This window comes from Lepidochelys olivacea (assembly GCF_965140295.1).
Source record: "Lepidochelys olivacea isolate rLepOli2 genome assembly, chromosome: 17".
Classification (NCBI taxonomy): Eukaryota; Metazoa; Chordata; order Testudines; family Cheloniidae; genus Lepidochelys; species Lepidochelys olivacea.
The window spans coordinates 23,683,191-23,706,639 of NC_140427.1; the positions used below are offsets into that span (position 1 = coordinate 23,683,191).

At 46.3% G+C, this 23,449-nt stretch overlaps 1 protein-coding gene across 2 annotated transcripts in view; it reads right to left on the reverse strand.

Moving 5' to 3' along the window:
- Positions 1-23,449, reverse strand: part of MTMR4 (myotubularin related protein 4) — a 124,299-nt gene that overhangs the window by 79,226 nt on the left and 21,624 nt on the right. For both annotated transcript variants that reach the window (XM_084650791.1, XM_084650789.1), the window contains exon 3: positions 3,831-3,908. In XM_084650791.1, coding sequence (XP_084506917.1) covers positions 3,831-3,836 — 6 coding nt within the window. In that variant the 5' untranslated portion in view covers positions 3,837-3,908. The remainder of the gene's footprint in view (positions 1-3,830; positions 3,909-23,449) is intronic.

A 23,449-nucleotide genomic window follows, 5' to 3' on the forward strand; every position in this document is an offset into this window, starting at 1 on the left:
CGCAGGCCCTGGTTCTCATGGGAGACTTCAATCACCCTGGTATCTGCTGGGAGAGCAATACAGCGGTGCACAGACAATCCAGGAAGTTTTTGGAAAGTGAAGGGGACAATTTCCTGGTGCAAGTGCTGGAGGAACCAACTAGGGGCGGAGCTCTTCTTGACCTGCTGCTCACAACCCAAGAAGAATTAGTAGGGGAAGCAAAAATGGATGGGAATCTGGGAGGCAGTGACCATGAGATGGTCGAGTTCAGGATCCTGACACAAGGAAGAAAGGAAAGCAGCAGAATATGGACCCGGGACTTCAGAAAAGCAGACTTTGACTTCCTCAGGGAACTGATGGGCAGGATCCCCTGGGAGAAAAACATGAGGGTGAAAGAAGTGGTTCGGGACTATTTAGAAAAGCTGGAGGAGCACAAGTCCATGGGGCCGGATGCGCTGCACCCAAGAGTGCTAAAGGAGTTGGCGGATGTGATTGCAGAGCCATTGGCCATTATCTTTGAAAACTCATGGCAATCAGGGGAAGTCCCGGACAACTGGAAAAGGCTACTGTAGTGCCCATCTTTAAAAGAGGAAAGAAGGAGGATCCTGGGAACAGGCCAGTCAGCCTCACCTCAGTCCCTGGAAAAATCATGGAGCAGGTCCTCAAGGAATCAATTCTGAAGCACTTAGAGGAGAGGAAAGCGATCAGGAACAGTCAGCATGGATTCACCAAGGGCAAATCATGCCTGACTAATCCAATTGCCTTCTATGACGAGATAACTGGCTCTGTGGATGAGAGGAAAGCAGTGGACGTGCTGTTCCTTAACTTTAGCAAAGCTTTTGACATGGTCTCCCACAGTATTCTTGCCAGCAAGTTAAAGAAGTATGGGCTGGATGAATGGACTATAAGGTGGATAGAAAGTTGGCTAGATCGTCGGGCTCAACGGGTAGTGATCAATGATGTCTAGTTGGCAGCTGGTATCAAGTGGAGTGCCCCAAGGGTCAGTCCTGGGGCCGGTTTTCTTCAATATCTTCATAAATGATCTGGAGGATGGCATGGATTGCACCCTCAGCAAGTTTGCAGATGACACTAAACTGGGAGGAGTGGTAGATATGCTGGAGGGTAGGGATAGGGTCCAGAGTAACCTAGAGAAATTGAGGATTGGGCCAAAAGAAACCTGATGAGGTTCAACAAGGACAAGTGCAGAGTCTGCACTTAGGATGGAAGAATCCCATGCACCGCTACAGACTAGGGACCGAATGGCTCGGCAGCAGTTCTGCAGAAAAGGACCTAGGGGTTACAGTGGGTGAGAAGCTGGATATGAGTCAACAGTGTGCCCTTGTTGCCAAGAAGGCTAACGGCATTTTGGGATGTTTAAGTAGGGGCATTGCCAGCAGATCGAGGGACGTGATCGTTCCCCTCTATTTGAAATTGGTGAGGCCTCATCTGGAGTACTGTGTCCAGTTTTGGGCCCCACACTACAAGAATCGGTTTCAGAGTGGCAGCCATGTTAGTCTGTATTCACAAAAAGAAAAGGAGTAGTTGTGGCACCTTAGAGACTAACAAATTTATTTGAGCATAAGCTTTCGTGAGCTGCAGCTCACTTCATCGGATGCATTCAGTGGAAAAGGCTACTACACTACAAGAAGGATGTGGAAAAATTGGAAAGAGTCCAGCGTAGGGCAACAAAAATGATTCGGGGACTGGAACACATGACTTATGAGGAGAGGCTGAGGGAACTGGGATTGTTTAATCTGCGGAAGAGAAGAATGAGCAGGGATTTGATAGCTGCTTTCAACTACCTGAAAAGGGGTTCCAAAGAGGATGGCTCTACACTGTTCTCAGTGGTAGCAGATGACAGAACAAGGAGTAATGGTCTCAAGTTGCATTGAGGGAGGTTTAGATTGGATATTAGGAAAAACTTTTTTACTAGGAGGGTGGTGAAGTACTGGAATGGGTTACCTACGGAGGTGGTGGAATCTCCATCCTTAGAGGTTTTTAAGGCCTGGCTTGACAAAGCCTTAGCTGGGATGATTTAGTTGGTGTTGGTCCCGCTTTAAGCAGGGGATTGGACTAGGTGACCTCCTGAGGTCTCTTCCAACCCTAATAGTCTATGATTCTATGATTGGGGTGGAGGCTGACAGCTCACGACCCCCCATGTAATAACCTCGTGATCCTCTGCAGGGTCCCGACCCCCAGTTTGAGGACTCCTGACCTAGAGTAATATTTTCAAAAGCGACACTGGAGTCTCATTGAAAGTCAATGGGACTTAGGCGCCTTAGTGTCAAAGTTGCTTTTGAAAATGTTACCTCTACTAAAATAGTTCTTTACCTAGATAAGGGCCAGACTGAACAGCCTTATTCATATTTTGAGCAGTTACTCAGACAAGCAATCCTGTTGACTTCAGTGGGGCAACTCATGTGAGTAACTGCTCACCAGCTTGAGCAAGAGATCCATAACCACGCCCTAAACTGCTGGAATTTAAACTACATATTTCTTTTCATGAAAATTTTAACCGGGCTAGACTGAACACCAACTACCATGGTGCCCACAGGGCATTGTTTACTTCCATGAGTCAGTTTTCAACACATGTGATGGTGCAAATTTCTAAGCAAACGAATCAGTGAGGTTTCCAAGAGGTGCTGTACCATATACTCTCCTAAAATCAATCTTACTATCTGCCCTTGAATAATTATTTTTCTCATTGATCAAAAACTGATCCGGTTCATCTGGAATGATATTTTCCTTTAAAATCAATGCGCTGTCTCAAACACGGAGTATGGTTACTCAGCCCACGGCAAGAAACCTCCCAGACCAGGCTGACAGACTTGGGCTAGCAGGGCTCACGTTAGCTCTCTAAAAGTAGCTTTACAGACGGTGCTTTGTGCTGCAGCTTGGGCTCAGAAAATCCACCTCTCTCCCTAGGCTATGAAGCCCAAGCCCCAGCCGAACCACAACTTCAAAGCACTGTCTACGCAGCTAGTTTTAGGGCACTAGTGTGAGCCCCGCAATCCCAAGTCTTTCAACCAAGGCTGGGAGGCTCGCTGTTGCAGGCTGTGTAGACATAGTCTGAGAGCTCTCAGACTGACTCCCTACAGACACTTCTGCTCTGATACATGTCCAGCCTCTCTCACGGATGGGGGTGTACACACATACACACCCCTCTTTTTCCATATAAGCTTCCCTACAGTCTTGGTTTAGAGTTTGGGTGCTCATTCATCTTTTTTTTTTTTCTTTTTGAACTAAAAAAATCTAATCAACTCCTCCTTTGTTAGGGCTAACATCCTTCTTCGACCTGGAATCATATGGCAGGGAAGTCCTCCCACCATGATACAAGCTCAAAATGATGAGGAAACCAACTTTTACCTTTTCTGGAGTCACATCATCACTCCTCAAAGCAACACAGCAACCTAAGCATCCACTCCCAGGTCTGTAATAAAAGCCAAGGGGCCTCTTGCATAATTCTTGGATCCCAGAGCCCTCCAGTGTCGAAGGTGGGAAAATTCTAGTGGCCAGAGGCCAGGGCTAGCACACAACTGCTGCCAGACAACACTATCGTCTCACTTAGGTGCCACCAAGCAATGGCACATACTTGTTCTGATCCCTTTCTTCTACTTAATTCATTCTCCATTCCCCAGCAGTTTGGGTTCTACTTCAGATGCTATTGCCACAGCTTGGAACATCTCAGATGCAACCACACTGGCTGTATCTAAGATGCAGAAGGTAGGTGCATGGACTCTGGAGTTTCCACCTACTGCAGGGAGAGAGAGTAAAGCTCTGAAGAGAGCAGAGAGAGATGAACAAAAGGCGCAGAGAGAGAGAGAGAGAGAGAGACTAGAGAAAGTACTCACCATCATCACAAGGCTTGGGTCCAGATCTCTCAATTCAAATCCAGACTCTTTTCTCCCTCTATCTTCCTCCAGACTCACCTATAGCAAAGAGAAAAACCAGTATAGAGGCTGTAGGCAGACAGTAATGGTACTGCAGGGTGTGCACAACTCATGCCCAGAAAAGAATTAGCACATGTAAGGTTAACAAGAGCACAGCAACCTACACACCTGTGACCATTAACCTCGTTATCTGGCTTCATCTTCATCTCCGCAGGGTCACCACTAACACAAGTGCCCTCTGTCAGGGCAACCAGCCTCTCACTGTGGCACCCATCTCAAGGGCAAACTGCTTCTCCTGGGAACACTGGGAATGAATGTTCTCTCCGACACATCGGGCAGAAGAACTCTGTCCATTCCTCAATGGAGAGATGGGCGGGGCAGGTCCCTACCTACTCCCTTTCTTTTCACTGAGGGCTGCTCCAACTTCTGGGCAGCCAGCAGGAAAGAGGAGCAGCCTTGGTAGACAGGTTTATGAGCAGAAAATAATCAAAAGAACACTGAAATGTCCCAGCACGAACATCTTAAACACCCAGGCTATGATTTTCAAGAGTGATGTGTGATTTTTGGGTGCCAAACTTAAGACACCATAAAAGGGGCCTGAACTCTGGAAAGTGCCGAGCACCAGCATCTGAACACCAGGCCTCCTGGAGGTGTCTCGTTAGGCAAGCGAAGTCCCCGGTCACTTAAAAGACTTGGCCTCTCTAACTTCAGGAACAGCAATAAACACTGAGGCCAGTGCTCAGTGCCTGAGGCTTTATCACTGAGACACTTTAATGCTGGCTTTCCAAAACCTTGAATGGAGAGACAGCATTATCCAGATAAATGGAAAGTCACCTTGGATCTGGAAAGGATATTTTACTCTTCAAAGATTGGTTCAAGATCAGAGACCTAACTAAGCATGCAAGGTGACATGAGCAAGCACAAGCTAGTACTCAAGGGGTATGTCATCTCTGGTTGCCCAAGATGCCCAAAGGGAAGGCTCCAGACTTGGCAGAGCCTTTGCAGTGCAAGAGAAGTCATGAGAACAGTCCCAGCATAAAAACAGAGGGTCAAGCCTGCCTAGTCAGCCTGCAGACTCAGACTTTTTCTAGCTGGCAGGGAGAACACGGGAAACAGTCTGCCAGGTATCACATGGAGAAATAAGAGCAAGCCAAAAGGAGGGGGCATCCTGGAAGGGAAATAAAATGGTGATGGGCGCGGGGTGGGGGGGGGCAGGAAAATCGACAGAACAGGACTACTCCAGTAGTCTTCCTGGTCCTCCCTAGGGAATCTGATTTCTTGGCCAGCCCATGAGAATGAGGACTGGCTGGGCAAGGAGACTGGGAGCTGCAGGGGAGGAGAGACCGATCTGATAAGGAGATAGAGTGTGCAAGGAGACCTGGGAAAAGGGGCAGGGCAGGGCAGGGCAAGAGACTGGGAGCCAGTGAGAAAAGGGAACAGGGGCAGGGGGAATGAGAGATCAGCTGGTACGGAGGAGGGGAGAATCCAGAGGGGAAAAATAGGATGTGATCAAGTAGTTAAAAGGCTGTATCACACAAAGGAGCTCAATTAAAGTCACAAAGGGAACCTTAATTCTAGCATTTCTTAACTTGTGAGCCTTAACTTCACAACTTTAAAATGTTCTATTAACAGAGTTTTCTTGTGTGTAATATAGAATGAAAACAGCATACTGCATCATTTGAAGTTAGAGGACTTTTAGGAAAGGGTAACTGGAACTGGTGAGACAATGGGACTAACACTCATGGGGAAGTGACATGGCAGTGGTCACAATTCTCGGGTAACTGACCGACACCTCCTGCTGTCTGACCACCGCTAAACCAGGCCACACAAATAGGAGTCCCCTCAATACTACATTAAGCTAAACAGTCTGAGTTTAGGGGCAGGGGAAGGCCATGGCTCCCAATCTCCAAGTCCTTTTTAGCATAGTCCCGGATGCACCAAGTCTCTCCTGCTGTTGGTATATCATAGCATGCTGTCCCCTTGTAGGCACAGGGAATCAGTGAGTGGCCTTTTGGAGGGCTACTTCTCTGCAGCTCTCCTGGGGTTCCTCTTGGGAGCTGTAGCGCTAGCCTCTGTTTGCCCGAAGCTGGGAATGAGCGACAGGGGATGGATCACTTGATGATGACCTGTTCCGTTCATTCCCTCTGGGGCACCTGGCATTGGCCACTGTCGGAAGACAGGATACTGGGCTAGATGGACCTTTGGTCTGACCCAGTATGGCCGTTCTTATGTCTGCTCTCCCGCAGGGCTGCCCACCAACTACCTGGAATTTCCTGATTTTCAAACCTTATTCCACCCCGAGATGACTAACAGGGATGGGGGCGGGGGCAGCCCTCCCCACAGTAGCTCTAGGTCACCAGTGCAGGTTTATATACCTGTCACACACCCTCTCCCTCAGGATTGGGGTAGGGGGTATCAGAGTACCCCATCATGGGGGGAAAAACTGGCACTATGCTAAGCTTTTCCGGCTCAGTGGTTGAGCTGGAATTTATAGGGAGATAGTTACACATGCCAATGCATTATTCGAGTGCATTCAACTAGAGTGCTAAGTAGTCAGTAATTAACTAAAAGGCATTTCCCAATGGATAGTAGTGTAAAGAATCCACGGCCTGTCCCACAATCAAGATGAGCTGGTACAATTGGACTTTCCACCCAGTCTAGACGCCTTGATTGACCTTGCATAAAGACTGACAAAAGCCTGATGGAATGCTGCCAAGAAAGGTGGTCAGTTTCCTGACTCCCCCAGTCCTGTCATCTCTGGCCCACCAACCCTCACTGCCTTCCCCACAGCCTGACCCCCTGCAGCTTGACTTCTCCAATGCAGAGAGAAAGCTGCATTGGGGCTATGTCTATTACTGTGGAAGACCAGGACATTCCACATTGCACTGCCCTGCTAAGGTCCAATCTGCACCGTTATCAGAGAATGGCAAACACCAGCCCCTGATAAGGGGGCCCGGGCTGGGGTGGTACTCTCCACCTCTCCCCAGTACCCAGCATCAGCACCTGTCTGCTGGCAACAACCGAGCAGGTCCTGACATCTCCAACTCCCCCTGCAAGTCAAACAGCTCTCCATCTCAGAGGTCCATCTGGAGGTATTGGTGAATTCAGGTACCTCAGACAATTTCATGAATCAGCACTTTGCACAAGTACATCAGATCCCCACCCAATGCAAGAACTCTCTGGTCTTGGTGGAGTCTATTGACAGCTTGTACCTTTCATCAAGCCCGGTTATCCATTAGATCGCACCACTGCTTAATTTGTAATGCAAGAGGTGCTGGGGCTCAAGCAAAGTTGCCCGGCAAATTAAGCACTGGATCGCATCCCTGAAGGTTGTGACTCTTCAGGATCACCAAGACACTCTCCAGCGTGGATTTATTTGAGCACCACACCTTTCCAGTTGTTCTCAGCATGCTCTGGACTCACTACCTCTACATTTGTTGGTGGGCAGGCACAATACATTTTAGCTTCCCACATTGCTGACAATTCTGTCTCCTGAAAACCAACTGTAGGGACCTTAGACTGGGAACCCCTTATAGTTCAGCTTACCTCAGACTAGAGATTCTAAATCTGTCATTTAATCCCCAGGGCGTCTCGCTACCCTCTGTGACCCCATCCATTGCCTCTATGTTACTGATTAAATACAAGAATTTGCTGTGTTCAGCAAAAGGAACACAAACATTTTGCCCTTCACAACTATGACTGTCCCATCAAGTTCCAGCCAGAGCAGAAGTCCCTTTTGGTTGCATCTACTCCCTTTCAGGGTCAGAACGTCAGGCTCTCCATGACTACTTCCAGGAAAATCTACAAAAGGAGTTTATCCATCCTTCTATGCCTCCAGCTGGGTACCAATTTTCTTGGTGGAAAAAAAAAACCCCACCACAGGTTGTTAGGGCCTTGTGTTGACTATTGGGTGTGAAACAGCATCACAATTCCAATTAACAAATTTATTTGGGCATAAGCTTTTGTTGGCTAAAACCCACTTCATCGGATGCATGCAGTGGAAAATACAGTAGGAAGATATATATGCACAGAGAACATGAAACAATGGGTGTTGCCATACCAACTATAACGAGACTAATCAATTCAGGTGGGCTATTATCAGCAGGAGAAAAAAAACCTTTTGTAGTGATCGCAAAAAGAAAAGGAGTACTTGTGGCACCTTAGAGACTAACCAATTTATTTGAGCATGAGCTTTCGTGAGCTACAGCTCACTTCATCGGATGCATACCGTGGAAACTGCAGCAGACTTTATATACATACAGAGATCATTGTTTTATGATCTCTGTATGTATATAAAGTCTGCTGCAGTTTCCATGGTATGCATCCGATGAAGTGGGTTTTAGCCCACGAAAGCTTATGTCCGAATAAATGTGTTAGTCTCTAAGGTGCCACAAGTACTCCTCGTTCTTTTTGCTGATACAGACTAATATGGCTACCACTCTGAAACCATTCAAATCGATACCCTTTCCTCCTCAATAAGCTTTTTGAATGGCTCCACTCCACAAAGGTTTTTACTAAACTGGACCTTTGTGGGGCCTGCAATTTGGTCTGGATTAGAGAAGAAGATTAGTGGCAGACCACCTTCCCTACACAGTATGGACACTGAGTACCTGGCCTGTGCAATGCCCCAGCAACATTCCAGCACTTCATAAACAATATCTTCAGGGATGTATTAGATCACCATGGAGTCATTTATCTGAACGACATCCTCATCTTTTCTGACAATCGAGCGTCTCATGATCCGCATTTACACAGCCCTAAAGACTTTGTCAACTCCATAAGAATGGCCATATTGTGTCAGATCAAAGGTCCATCCAGCCCAATATCCAATCTACCAACAGTGGCCAATGCCAGTGGGAGTGAACCTAACAGGTAATGATCAAGTGATCTCGCTCCTGCCATCCACCTCCACCCTCTGACAAACAGAGGCTAGGGACACCATTCCTTACGCATCCTGGCTAATAGCCATTACTGGACTTAACCTCCATGAATTTATCCAGTTCTCTTTTAAACCCTGTTATAGTCTTAGCCTTCACAACCTCCTCAGGCAAGGAGTTCCACAGGTTGGCTGTGCACTGAGTGAAGAAGAACTTCCTTTTATTTGTTTTAAACCTGCTGCCCATTAATTTCATTTGGTGGCCCCTAGTTCTTATATTATGAGAACAAGTAAATAACTTTTCCTTATTCGCTTTCTCCACACCACTCATGATTTTATAGACCTCGACCATATCACCCCTTAGTCTCCTCTTTTCCAAGCTGAAAAGTCCTAGCCTCTTTAATCTCTCCTCATATGGGACCGTTCCAAACCCCTAATCATTTTAGTTGCTCTTCTCTGAACCTTTTCTAATGCCAGTATATCTTTTTTGAGATGAGAAGACCACATCTGTACGCAGTATTCAAGATGTGGGCACACCATGGATTTATATAAGGGCAATAAGATATTCTCCATCTTATTCTCTATCCCTTTTTTAATGATTCTTAACATCCTGTTTGCTTTTTTGACTGCCACTGCACACTGCCTGGAGAAGTCTATAATGAGAAGTCCAAAAAGTGTGAATTTGACCAGGATACAATAGAAGTTCTTAGTTAAATTATCTTCCCTACGGGACTAACAATGCACCCACATAAGGTGGCGGCCATCTCTGACTGGGCCACACCAACGGACAGCCACAGGGGCCAATGGTTCCTAGCTATTAATTTCTAGTCAGTTCACTGAGGGATTTTCCAGCCTTGTTGCTCCTGACTGCACTTCTGTGAAAAGGAGATCAGTTCACCTGGTCGTTGGAAGCCCAAACTTCCTTCCATCAGCTAAAAAAGAAGTTCACCACAGCACCCATCTTGGTTCATCCTGCAAAACCACTCATGGTGGAGGCCACCACATCTCATTTCATCCTGTGTGCAGCACTGTCCCAGCTGGCGGGTCCGTTGGTCAACTTCACCCATGTGTCTGTTATTCTTGCAAGCTAGCCCCAGAGAGAAGAAATATGATATATGGGATAAGGAACATTTAGCTATCAAGGCAGCATTTGAGGAATGGTGTCATCTACTGGAGGGGACCAAGTTCCCTGATCAAGTGTTCACAGATCACAAGAACCTGGAATATCTTTGAATGGCCAGACACATCAATGAACAAAAGGTCTGTTGGTCCCCCTTCTTTGCCCAGTTTGACTTCATAGTCATTTATCACCCAGGAACAAGAAATGGGAAAGCTGTCCGATAAGGCCGAGTACCTGGAGCCGGGTAAGGACATTCCCTCTATGATTTTAAAGGCATCCAACTTCATAAATGGCACAGCAGACAACAGCCTAATTGTGTCAATTTGTGCCTTGTTACCCAATGACCCCTTCCCTGCTCAGATCTACCAGACTCTGGAGAACATCAATGTCTCTCCAGACTCCAGGTTCAGGTTCCAAGGTGGGGTCCTCTACCATAAAGACCATATCTACGTCCTGAATGGGCAACCTATTGATTCGGTCACTAAAAGGTCCAAGAGCTTCCCTATTTTAGGTTGATAGTCGAGCAGCACCAACCACAGGGGTCATCTTTCCAGGGACTTGCAGGTAGCTATTCACCTTTGTTAATGGGAGAAGGCTTGGGGGTCTTACATGGTGCTATGAAGGGGGCTAGCTTCTGGCTCTTCTTGATTTCCAGTTATAGGAAATGTTATGGCTAAGGGCCTCCTGAGGTACCTGCTGTAAGGCCCCACACATTTTACCTGGGAGACTTCCAAATTCAGCATTCCTTCCCTGTTGAGTACAGCTGCTGCAATGGTGTAGAGAGAGAGAAAGCCTGTTCATTACTATCCCATTAAAGGCCTCAAAGACAAGCACCCAGATTGTATTCAAGTCCTGAAGTAGATAGGGAGCACTCAGCACTAGGGTATGTACTTATATCAGCCTGTCCCTCTTACATGGGCTGCTGCATTCTGAACTAGCTTCCAGACCCAATTCTCAGTTACAGTGAGGCCCATTACACCGCACTAGCTGTACAAAGGGACTTTATACTCACTCTAAGTCTCCTTTGCACAGCCAGAGTAGCATAAAGGGGTTTAATTGAGAACTGGAAACTCTACGTGGCCAGTTGACAAGGGTGCAGCAGTCCTGCCTAGAGGTTATAAAGTTGCATGTGTGACTATCCAAGAGGAAAGGGCATAGTTTCCTTCGTGCTTAGCCAGAATCCGAAGGTGGCATTTCTTCCTGCTGCTGCAATGACCTCAAGTAATTTATAACTACTTTGTAGTTACCTCCCTGCCTGAAAGCAGACCACCACCACACAATCTGCACCAGTGGTAACCAAATCAGATATCCTACTGTGATTATAAAGAGGAGATTCAATGGGAGCCTGGAATAACTCCAAAAGAAGCCAGAAACCCCACACAGCAGGTCAGATGGTATGTACCAGGTATGGGTACATGCTGTGTTAGATTTAGGCTTGGAAGGATTAAATATTTATCACTTAATGTTGATAAATATCGATTTCACTGTACACACACAAACCATCAATAACAGAAATTTACAGACAGGCAAAAACGCTGATTGAGAAATTGGACTGATTTAAGTCTATTCACTTTGCACATTTTGACATGTGATGTTGACAATTTGTGTTTTAGCTGCTATAAAGCTTCAGCTTTCTGAATCTCAACATCATTAAATTATTGTCTGACTCCCCCATATTGTGAATAACTACTTTCTAATACTCCCTGTAATTTCCCACAATTGTAAAAATTTACATTGCTAAAAAATAAAATAAAAGCTTAAAACCCCTAATTTTGTGCAACTGTGAAAATTTACAATCAATAAACACTGATATTATCCAAAAAATCATCAAAAATAGATATCAAATTATGCCAATCCTAATTACAGTTACAAGGGACTGTATTGCCTACAAGGGAGCATGCCTAACTGATGGGTCTCAAAATGTAATGATCAACAGGGAAATAATTGAGTAGGTGTGTTTCTAGTCAGGTCTCCCAGGGATAAGGTCTTAGCCCCACACTATTTAATATTTTTTATCAATGACCTGAAAAAAAACAGAAGTCATCATCACTGATAAAGCATGCAGATAACACAAAGACTGGGGGAGTTGTAAATAATGAACAGGAAAGGTTGCTGACAAAAAGCAATCTGGATCGCTTACAGGATGGGGGTCTCTATCCTGGGAAGCAGAGACTCAATTTTAGAGGTCTTGGTGAATAATCAGCTGAACATGAGATCCCAGTGTCACACTGTGGCCAAAAGGGTTAATACGACCCTTGGATGCATAAACAGGAGCATCTTAACTAGGAGCAGAGAGGTTATTTGACAGTGGTGCGTTGCTGCTGGAATAGTGTGTCCAGTTCTGGTGTCCATAGTCAAGGATATTGATAAACTGGAGAGGGTTCAGAGAAGAGCCACGAGAATGATTAAAAGATTGGAAAACCTGCCTTATAGCAATAGACTCAAGGAGCTCCATCTATTTAGCTTAAAAAAAAAAAAAAAAAAGAGAAGGTTAAGGGGTGACTTGATCACAGTCTATAAATACCTACATGGGGAACAAATATTTGGTACTGGACTCTTCAGTCTAGCAGAGACAGGTCTAACACGCTCCAATGGCTGGAAGTTATACTGGAGATAAGATGTATATTTTTAACAGTGAGGAGAATTAACCATTGGGACTATAGGTGGATTCTCTATCACTGGCAATTTTTAAATCAAGATTGGATATTTTTTTTTTTTTAAAGAAATGTTATAGCCCAAAAGGAACTGTTGGGGACATTCTCTGCCCTGTGTTATGCAGGGGGGTCAGACCAGATGATTACAGTGGTTCTTTTTGGCCTTGGAATTTATAAATCTATTAATCTAATTTACAGGCCAAGCCAGACACGTGACTGTTGCACACCAGGTGGCATCAAGGATGGACTCCTTGTTCAGCTTTGCTTTTTAGAATCATAGAAGATTAGGGTTGGAAGAGACCTCAGGAGGTCTTTTTGACTAACTCCTACTGTTCTAGTCATTAGAAACGGGCTTGGGAATAGAGTCTGCTGCCTACTGCATGCTCTGTAACACTGCCAAGCTTGCTGTCAGTGCAGTACAAATTACAGCATAGTCATGGCTTGGCAGTAACTGTGTCCTCTCAATCACAAGCAAGTCAGAGAGCTAAGACTTGAAGGAGACTCCTGCTCACTTCTACAGAGTAAGAAGGAAGCTCCAGCAACAGGCCACTCATGCAGTCAGGACAGTATACACTGCCATATGCTGCTACAGATTCTGAATATGCAATACAACCCCTTGGTGCCATCACTCTCTGCTCTCCCATCACCACCGAGCTCGCAACTAGGGATTTACCCCATTTAACTCACCATCAAATCAGCAGCCATGGAAACGCCAGAGGATAACAGGAGTTCAAAACAGAGAGCAGCTTTAGAGTTACCAGCTTTGCAGGATTCTAGCCCTTCTGGCTGAGATCTGAACTGAGCTGGAACAGTGAAGAGCAGGGGTGGGCAAACTTTTTGGCCTGAGGGCCACATCTGGGTGGGGAAATTGCATGCAGGGCCACGAATGTAGGGCTGGGGCACAGGGCTGGGGTGCGGGAGAGAGTGCAGGGTGTGGGAACGGGTGCGGTGTGCGGGAAGGGGCTCAGGGCAAGGGATTGGGGTGCAGGAGGGCTCTCAGGGCAGGGGGTTGGGATACAGGAGGGGTGTGGCGGGGTCTCAGGGCAGGGGGTTGGGTGCAGGAGGGATGCGGCAGGGGCTTAGGGGGCTCAGGGCAGGGGGTTGGGGTGCGGGCTCCAGACCAGCGCCGCTTACCTCAAGCGTCTCCAGGGTGGCAGTGGTGCACAGCGGGGCTAAGCTCCCTGCCTGCCCTGGCCCTGCGCTGCTCCCAGAAGTGGCCAGCATGACCGGCAGTGGCTCCTGGTGGTGGGGTGGGGTGGGGTGGGCCAGGTGGTTCTGCCACGCGCTGCCCTCGCCTGTGGGTACCACCCCCGGAGCTCCCATTGGCCACGGTTCCCCATTCCTGGCCAGTGGGAGCTGCGGGGGGCAGTGCCTGCAGGTGAGGGCAGCAAACTGAGCCCTCTGCGCCCCCCGCATCCTTGGGGCCACAGGGACATGATGCCAGTCGCGACAAGGGAGCCTACCTTAGTGCCGCTGTGCCGCAGGGCTGGCAATCCGGCGGGCCAGATTGAAAGCTTTGACAGGCTGGATCTGGCCTGCAGGCCATAGTTTTCGCTCCCCTGGTCCATAAAATCATAGAATATCAGGGCTGGAAAGGACCTCAGGAGGTCATCTAGTCCAACCCCCTGCTCAAAGCAGGACCAACACCAACTAAATCATCCCAGCCAAGGCTTTGTCAAGCCTGACCTCGAAAACCTCTAAGAAGATTCCACCACTTCCCAAGGTAACCCATTCCAGTGCTTTACCACCCTCCTAGTGAAAAAGTTTTTCCTAACATCCAACTTAAACCTTCCCCACTGCAACTTGAGACCATTACTCCTTGTTCTGTCATCTGCTACCACTGAGAACAGTGTAGAGCCATCCTCTTTGGAACCCCCAGTCAGGTAGTTGAAAGCAGCTATCAGATCCCCCCTCATTCTTCTCTTCTGCAGACTAAACAATCCCAGTTCCCTCAGCCTCTCCTCATAACTCATGTGTTCCAGTCCCCTAATCATTTTTGTTGCCCTATGCTGGACTCTTTCCAATTTTTTCCACATCCATCTTGTAGTGTGGGGCCCAACGCTGGACACAGTACTCCAGGTGAGGCCTGACCAATGCCGAATAGAGGGGAATGATCACGTCCCTCAATCCGCTGGCAATGCCCCTACTTATACAGCCCAAAATGCCGTTTGCCTTCTTGACAACAAGTGCACAACGTTGACTCATATCCAGTTTCTCGTTCACTGTAACCCCTGGTCCTTTTCTGCAGAACTGCAGCCTAGCCACTCGGTCCCTAGTCTGTAGCAGTGCTTGGGATTCTTCCGTCCTAAGTGCAGGACTCTGCACTTGTCCTTGTTGAACCTCATCAGATTTCTTTTGGCCCAATCCTTCAATTTGTCTAGGTTACTCTGGACCCTATCCCTACCCTCCAGCATATCTACCTCTCCCCACAGCTTAGTGTCGTCTGCGAACTTGCTGAGGGTGCAATTAATCCCATCATCCAGATCATTGATAAAGATGTTGAACAAAAACAGCTCCAAGACCGACGCCTGGGGCATTCTACTTGATACCAGCCGCCAACTAGACATCAAGCTGTTGATCACTGCCCGTTGAGCCCGACAATCTAGCCAGCTTTCTATCCACCTTACAGTCCATTCATCCAATCCATACTTTATAACTTGCTGGCAAGAGTACTGTGGGAGACCGTATCAAAAGCTTTGCTAAAGTCAAGAGAGATATCACATCCACCGCTTTCCCCATAGCCACAGAGCCAGTTATCTCATCATAGAAGGCAATCAGGTTGGTGAGGCAAGATTTGCCCTTGTTGAATCCATGTTGACTGTTCCTGATCACCTTCCTCTCCTCCAAGTGCTTCAGAATGGATTCCTTGGGGACTTGCTCCATGATTTTGCTAGGGACTGAGGTGAGGCTGACTGGTCTGTAGTTTCCCAGGTTCTCTTTCTTCCCTTTTTTAAACATGGACACTATATTTGCCTTTTTCCAGTCTGGGACCTCCCCGATCGCCCTGAGTTTTCAAAGATAATGGCCAGTGACTCTGGAATCACATCCGCCAACTCCTTTAGCACCCTTGGATGCAGTGCATCTGGCCCCATGGACTTGTGCTTGTCCAGCTTTTTTAAATAGTCCTGAACCACTTCTTTCTTCAGAGGGCTGGTGACCTCCTCCCCATGCTGTGCTGCCCAGTGCAGCAGTCTGGGAACTGACCTTGTTCATGAAGACAAAGGCAAAAAAAACCCCAAAAACCCATTGAGTACATTAGCTTTTTCCACATCCTCTATCACCAGGTTGCCTCTCCCATTCAGTAAGGGGCTCACACTTTCCCTGGCCACCTTCTTGTTAACATACCTGTAGAAACCCTTCTTAACATCCCTTGCTAGTTGCAACTCCAATTGTGATTTGGCCTTCCTGATTTCACTCCTGCATGCCTGGGTAATATCTTTATACTCCTCCCTAGTCAGCTGTCCAAGTTTCCACTTCTTGCAAGCTTCTTTTTTGTGTTTAAGATCTGCAAGGATTTCACTGTTAAGCCAAGCTCATCGCCTGCCATCTTTACTATTCTTTCTACACATCAGGATGGTTTGTTCCTGCAACCTCAATAAGGATTCTTTAAAATGCAGCCAGCTCTCCTGGACTCCCTTCCCCCTCATGTTATTCTCCCAGGGGATCCTGGCCATCAGTTCTCTGAGGGAGTCAAAGTCTGCTTTTCTGAAGTCCAGGGTCCAGAGCCACAGAAACCAAGGACAGACGCTGGATGTTTGAAAAGCAGGGAAAGGGTCCTCACATCAGGCTCACCCAACAGCCAAAACTTACATCCTCCGGTAAAAAAAGGCCTAGCCATTCAGACTGCCCGCTCCTTGATGGAGGAACTGCATATATCTGGTATAGCACTAAGCCATCATCATCTGCACCTCAACAGGAAGACATGAAAGTGTCCAGGACAATAAAAAGCAATATCATGGATTTAGGTCTACTTGGTTTCAGAGGAAGAACAATACTCCTTGCAAAGAACTTGTTTTCTCAGCCAGGCACTCCTGATACTTGATTTCTAGACAATCCTAGGTCTCCAGAGAGCTCTACCCATGAAACGTTTCTAACACTGTACTGACAAGCACTGAAATCCACTTTTCAGACCTACAGAAACTAAGAGGCAGATCCTCTTGGCACTGTAATAATTTACTTACACAGTAGCCTTGGGTGTAAACACTCATGATTTATTATGAGTCTTGCAATATTTGGTGTTTTAATACAAACCCCGGTTCTTGACTTCCCGTGATGATGTGAGAATCGCAAGTTTTATTAAGTAGTACTGGTCCTTGTGGTTGCAGTAAAAAAAGCCTAAAAATGTGACCTGAGTGACCCTAAAGGTCCAGAAACCAGAAGGTAAAGAAAAAAAACCCTAAAAACAAAAAAAATAGTTTTTAAAATGTAATGATTTTTAGGGCCTGACTCATGAATTTTGGCTAGTAATACTGTGTAAAGCAGCGATACTGGATTCTTGGAAAAAATGTCTGTAAAACAAAAACAGTGGTGCAGTATCAGACCAGATTTTATGAGATTCTGTTAAGGTAATGTTGCATGGAAAGTTAATCCAACTTGTCTGAAAGAAAAATTACATCTCTACAATTTGTTCTGTGCTATAGCGTTCCTTAAACATTACTAGGTTTGGCTAACCTCAGAGAGGTACAGACTGAAAGCTGTTTGGGGCTGGGACCATCTTTTTGTTGTGTTTGTCGCAGGGGTGCTGGAACAATTTGTATAGTGGGGGTGCTGAGAGCCACTGAACCAAACCCTATGTTTCATGGAAACCACTTCAAGCCAGGGGGTGAGGGAGCACCCCCAGCACCCTTAGTTTCAGCACCTATGGTTTCTGGAGTGCCTAGCACAACAGGGCCCTAGTCGATGACTGGAGCTCTGGTGCTACCACAAGTACAAAGGAATCTTAAATGAACAAATTCACTCAAAAATTTCTAAGAGCTATTTTTCTTTTGCAGCAACAAAGTGAACACACTGTTAGTTAATGGTGTAAATGTGCACAAAATGTGCAATTAATGCATGGCCGAAAGTACCCAAAGACCCCCAGAAGAGTTTTTACATATTATGGGTGCGTGTGTATGTATTTTACATATACAGATAGTTTTTTAAAAGGAGGTTTTAACTTCTTAACTTTGTGTTACTCTGACATACCAAGTCCTGAAAAATATAATAGCTTTCGTGGCCAAAATTAATATACCCAGATGTACTGATGAGGAAAGAGGTTCTGGAGTCACCTACTCCATTCTCTGAAATGCTGACACTGAAATCAAACAACCACAATTAATCCAGTGAGTAAGTCACAAATTTTTATAAAATCTTTGAACCCTGGCTTCCCTTATTACTATGGAGGTTCTAAGGAAGAGACTACATTACTCCCTGACACTACAGCGGTACAGTCACACCAGCGTTAGCCAAGTTGACACAGCTGACCGTTCCGATGGCTACACCTGGAAACTGGTTTTGGGATCAACCTCTCAGGATAGGAACAGGCACGATGTGATAAATCACAAGCCTTGGTACTGTTCTCTTGCTCTGTGACTTTTCATGGCATCACACTGTTGCCATTGCTGTCCATGCTAGCCACTGACCCAGACTGTAATGGATAACAGCCACATTAGAGTCTGAGAATTTATCCTAGTGTTCTTCTCTAACCCTAACCAACACTTGAAGAAAGCTCTGGGTATAAGGGGAACCTGTTAAGACACTCAGGTCACCCCCATTTCTGTATCTGAACCTCCAAGCCAGTTTTAACTAGCATCTGTTTGGAACGATTTCCATTGCTGTCTCCGCACACAGGTTTAATTTCATTAATAAACTCACTACTAATTTTATCTGAGCAAGGAAGGGGATTCAGATGAGCTTAAATTTGTTGCCTAAATGTTTTGAACGTTGTGGATTTTCTTTGCCAGATCTAAAAGTGTACTATCATGCTGCCCCTTAAAAAACAGGATCCTACTACGGCAATGTTACATCGAAAGTCCATACAAATTGTTTCTGAAAGAACATACACTCAGACAGAAAAAGTAAAAAGAAAAAATAAAGTCTCTACAAGTGGATCATGTGCCCTATAGTGATCCCAAAACATTACTAGGTTTGGCTAACCTAAGAAGGGCATAGATTGTAAGCTAAAGACAGCAGGGACTATCTTTTTGTTCTGTGTTTTTACAGCGCCTTAGAAATCAGCCTGTTGTGGAGTGGAAACAGAATAAGTTTGGTTGATGCAGACCAGGAAGCAAGTTTGTATCAAGTGCCTGCTCCCTATCCACACCAGTGGTGTGACACAGGTTTAACCAGGATGGATGTGTGCCAAATTTAATGCTATAGGTAATCCATCCTCTTCATACTCGTCTGGTCTAATTCACATGTTGTCCTTTTTAACTTGGGTGATGGGAACAGAGGTGGAGTTTAATTTTTTTTTTTTTTTAAATATGCTTGGCTGTTTTTGTAATAAAGACAAAAATCCATGTCTCTCCTAGAGACAACACACCAATGAAACATGCCAGATCTTCTTTTGTTGTCAGATGAGGAGCTTCCTTACTCCACCTGAAGTTAAAGTTACAAGTTTGACAGAGTTCTCTCTCTCTGAGCAAACCCTCTTTAAGAAACAAACCTCAGAATAGTGCAATTTCTCCATCTTCTTTGTCTGATAAAGAAAACTTTATGATTAAATGGGAAAAGGAACTGTCACACCTTCTCCAATCAGAGGCACTGATCTCCAGGGCTGAAATCCCAGGGCTCCTGAAGTTAATGTACTTTTCATCAACTTCAACAGGACAAGGATTTCTCCTTAAGTCTTTTATACAGTTTATTTCATTTTAACACATTCATTAAGGCTTAACATAAGATAATGACACCAGGTACTAGTACTAGTGAAAATAAGTAAGATGCAAGTTACATCTCTGACAGATATTAGAGTCACTTCATTCAATAGGACACCCTGCTTCACAAACTCTGTTATCTCAGCACTGATCACTTCTTCTGTGTTACGCTGGGGCGGAAAAGATAATTGTCTTTTTAGTACCAAGTACTTTGGAGTCTTGTATCTTGGGTATTTGAACTCTGAGGAACATAACAGATAATCAGATGCTCGTTCAGTTTTTGGGCCAGCTGCTCAATCAGTTATTTGAAGGAGAGGGTAAAATCTCCACTCTCCTTTGTTGTCCGAATGGGTTCAACAGGCCTGGAACCTTGCATCTCTGTACAAGACAAGGAAGGCACACTCTGATAAGGGATACAAACTCACAGCATGCACTGTGCTTCTGCAGATTCCTTTAGCAAAAAGGTGAAGATAGTGAAATTTAATCCTCTACTCTCCTTTCTGCTTATTTTATTTCCATTTTTCTCCACTTCCTCCTGTCTCTCTCGTTATGTCTCTTCCTCTTCTCTAAATTCTGTGTTAGATTTAACAAATATGAAGTTCTGATCTAATTAAACAGATAAAAACCTTCTGCTGTATTTCACGTCTGACTTAGCAATGCAGGCCAGAACCCTGTGCAGTGTATTTGTAATGGGACTGACTTTGGGATCTGTGGATTGGATCATTTTATAACATTAAAAATATGTTTAAAAATTAACCACCCTCCAGCCAGCTCCTACCATTCACTCTCCTCACCAGGAAACAGCCACGCCCAGGATCACGCTTCAATGCTTTGCTCTTTCTGTATTCAGGGGCTCCTGAGATTACAGGCTAGAGCAGTGGTTTTAACACTGCGATACACAAGCTCTTGTCAGGGGTACGCAAGAAAAATCCTGTAATGCCAGACAACACATTTTATTTAGTAAGACTTGGAAATCTAACCACAGGTATATTATGACCCCATCTCAGATGGGGGTACATGGTAGACTACATTATTTGGAAAGGGGTACGTAGCTTAAAAAGTTTGAAAACCACTGGGCTAGAGCAAGAAGAGGGTCGTGCTGGGTAGCATTTCGGGGGCAGGCAGGTGGGGAGGAAACTTTCAACCCTTAAGCAGGGAGCAAAGTTGGCATCCCTATAACTTACACCTTCTGTTTTTAAAAGGAAGATGAGGAACTGGAGAAAGAGGATGAAGGGGGGAAAAACAGGGAACTGAGAGGGTGAGAAAACTGCTCATCCTCTCAGTTCCCTGTTTTTTGTTTTACTGGTGCCAACAGTCAACCTAGAGGAGAGGGAAAGAGTGATGGAAGAAGCAGCCTAAGGACACCAGCAAGGTAACCAGACCCCTAACAGCAAAGGGTAGGGGACAGAGGTCATTTGCATGCTGGCACATGTCTGTCTTTGGAAGCTAGTGCCTCTGGGTCCTTGTGTTCGGGTTGTGCTGCATTCTGGATAACATGGTGCTCCCCTCAGCAGCTGCCTGCCGATTTCCCTTCATATTCCTCAAGTCACCCTTGTAACATGCACAGTCCCATGTAAGTTGGGAGCCTCTGTCTCTCTGGGCAGTGAGACTGCCCTCTATTGTCAATGGGACAACAATAATCCTCCCAAGGGGAGACTAGGACAAGTACCAACTCTTCAGACAAAGGAGCAGATTAAATTCAACTCAGCGCACAACCCCTCAGCATTTATTCACTCATCCCCAATGACTGCAGGAAATCTCAGGAGTGCTTGCTCCCAATTCCAAACACCAGGTCCCTGTGCTCCCAAACACACCCTGCACTCTGTCCCCTCAGCCACGCAATCAGAGATCCTCCCTCCCATAACACTCAACCCTACAACTTGCTGACCAGCCCTCCTCTCTCTTCTACAGCAGAGAGTCATCAACATAACTCCTTCTCTGGAGCTCACCCTGACATCCAGCTGGTCACAAGGTTACCTGCATCGTCCATCGAGATTTATGGAATATATCAACCAATCCGGTTCGAATTCCCACCTGCTTCCTCCCAGTGACCCAGTGCACACCATCTGCCTCCATGCATTCTCACCCCAACGCTGGACACTGCGAACATCAGTTCAAATTAGTCACCAATGTCCAGGTGCTGACCAAGACTGAAGATGCCACAAATGGCTGGGCTGACTTCACCTGTAGGACTGGAGCTTGCTGGAGTGAAGCTGTCACAGCGAGCAACTGCTGCTCAGGAACTCTGCTTCCACCTTGCCCTAAGGAACCGCCGGGGCTCGCACTCGACAGAGCCTCTGTTGGGACGTGCAATTTGGGCACTGCCAGGGCACAGGGAAACACCAGGCTTTCCACTAGACCCAATCCAGAATTTCTGCCTCCAACTCCTATGATTCTCCTATCAGAGCAAAGCAGTCAGAACTGCTGCATTACCACTTCCCTTGTCAGAGGGAATCCATCCAGAAGAAAAGCATCTCCAATGGCAGAGGGAAAGTTTCTCTCTGGCTAGGCTCTTCAATGACCGCCATTGCAACGATGATGCATAACGAAAGGTGCAAAACCCCCAGAAAACAGGGACTTCACAGCTTAACAGATACTTCTGCTTTCAGGGCCAACGGACTTTCCCTTCCCATGGGTGGCAACAAGCTGTTTTAGGCCTTGTCTACACTCCATACATTGCAGGTCCACGTGAGTTATTTTGCCTTACAGTGCCTGGCCTCCACACAATGTTTTTGTCGGGAACCATCTGGTATTTTAACCCCACTTTGGAAGTGGGTTCACTGAGCTGTGGGATGAGTTTACCCGCAGCAGAGTAGATGTGGATGCATCCCCATCCTGAACCCACTTGCCAAGTCCTCTTACTGCTATCCCTTGCTGCTTAGCTGGCTACTGGAGGTATCCTGTCTGTTTACCTCTGTGCCCTGTACTGCTCTGGAGCTATCCTGACCAAATGTCACCTCCCCATCCCACTGAAATGCTGGCAGGCAGACTGGTTCTAACTTTTGAGACTCCAGCTTTTGTGGAGTTCACACATCCCTGTCATCCTCTTGACTACTGAGCAGTCCAGTCTCGTTCTTCACCCTGGTACCATACTGAGATCCAGGACTTCACGCCCCTCTTCCCAGAAGGCAGTGATCAGGCATATCTGAATGGCAGTCACTTAGCTCAGGGGTACAAGCTGCTATCGTAACAAATGCAGGCTAGGTGGCATGTCCAGGACAGCCTCTAGTACCATGGTAAGGCAAAGGCACTCTGGCTGGAGTACAGACCTGGTAAATACTACAGAAAGTCTGGGAGAGCCAGAACATCCTGCTCGTACTGTGAGGAGCTGGACTGTGTGTTTGTGGGCTCCCTGATTGATCCTCCAGGCTAGGATCTTGTCATCTCTTGATCCCTGGGGCAGAGACAATCGCAGAGATCCAGAACCCTCCAATCACAGCCACAGAATCAACCCGAACCACATGCAGAGACCCAAACTGTGGCAGGGACCAAGTCCAGTAAATATGAAATTACATGTTACATCAGAACTGAATAGGGAAAGGGGTAAGCAACTTAGTTCTGGGCACCATGAGAGCACTACCATATTGGTCTACCTTCTCTCTGCCTCCTGGGCTTTTAATCATAGAATATCAGAGTTGGAAGGGACCTCAGGAGGTCATCTAGTCCAACCCCCTGCTCAAAGCAGGACCAATCCCCAATTAAATCATCCCAGCCAGGGCTTTGTCAAGCCACTGCCTCATACCCCTGCTACCCAAACTGACAGCCATGCCAGACACTGTAAATTCTATTCCTTTATTTCTATAAATATGCAAACATAAAAACACCACTTAAGCTTGCTGTATACTGCCGAACTCCCCCTACTGAGGCACTTGCTAGTCTTCACCCACCCGATTGACCCCACCATCCCCATGCAAAATGGCAGTACTGTATGGACTAACCTGAAGAAAGGCACTTTTATTGCTGCAGAATATACAGAAAAGTATAAAAATCATGTTTCTGGCTCCTAGTTTCATGAATGTCCTCAACTTAGCACAACCATGAGTTGTTATGCGTTAAATCACTCAAATCATGCTACAGCC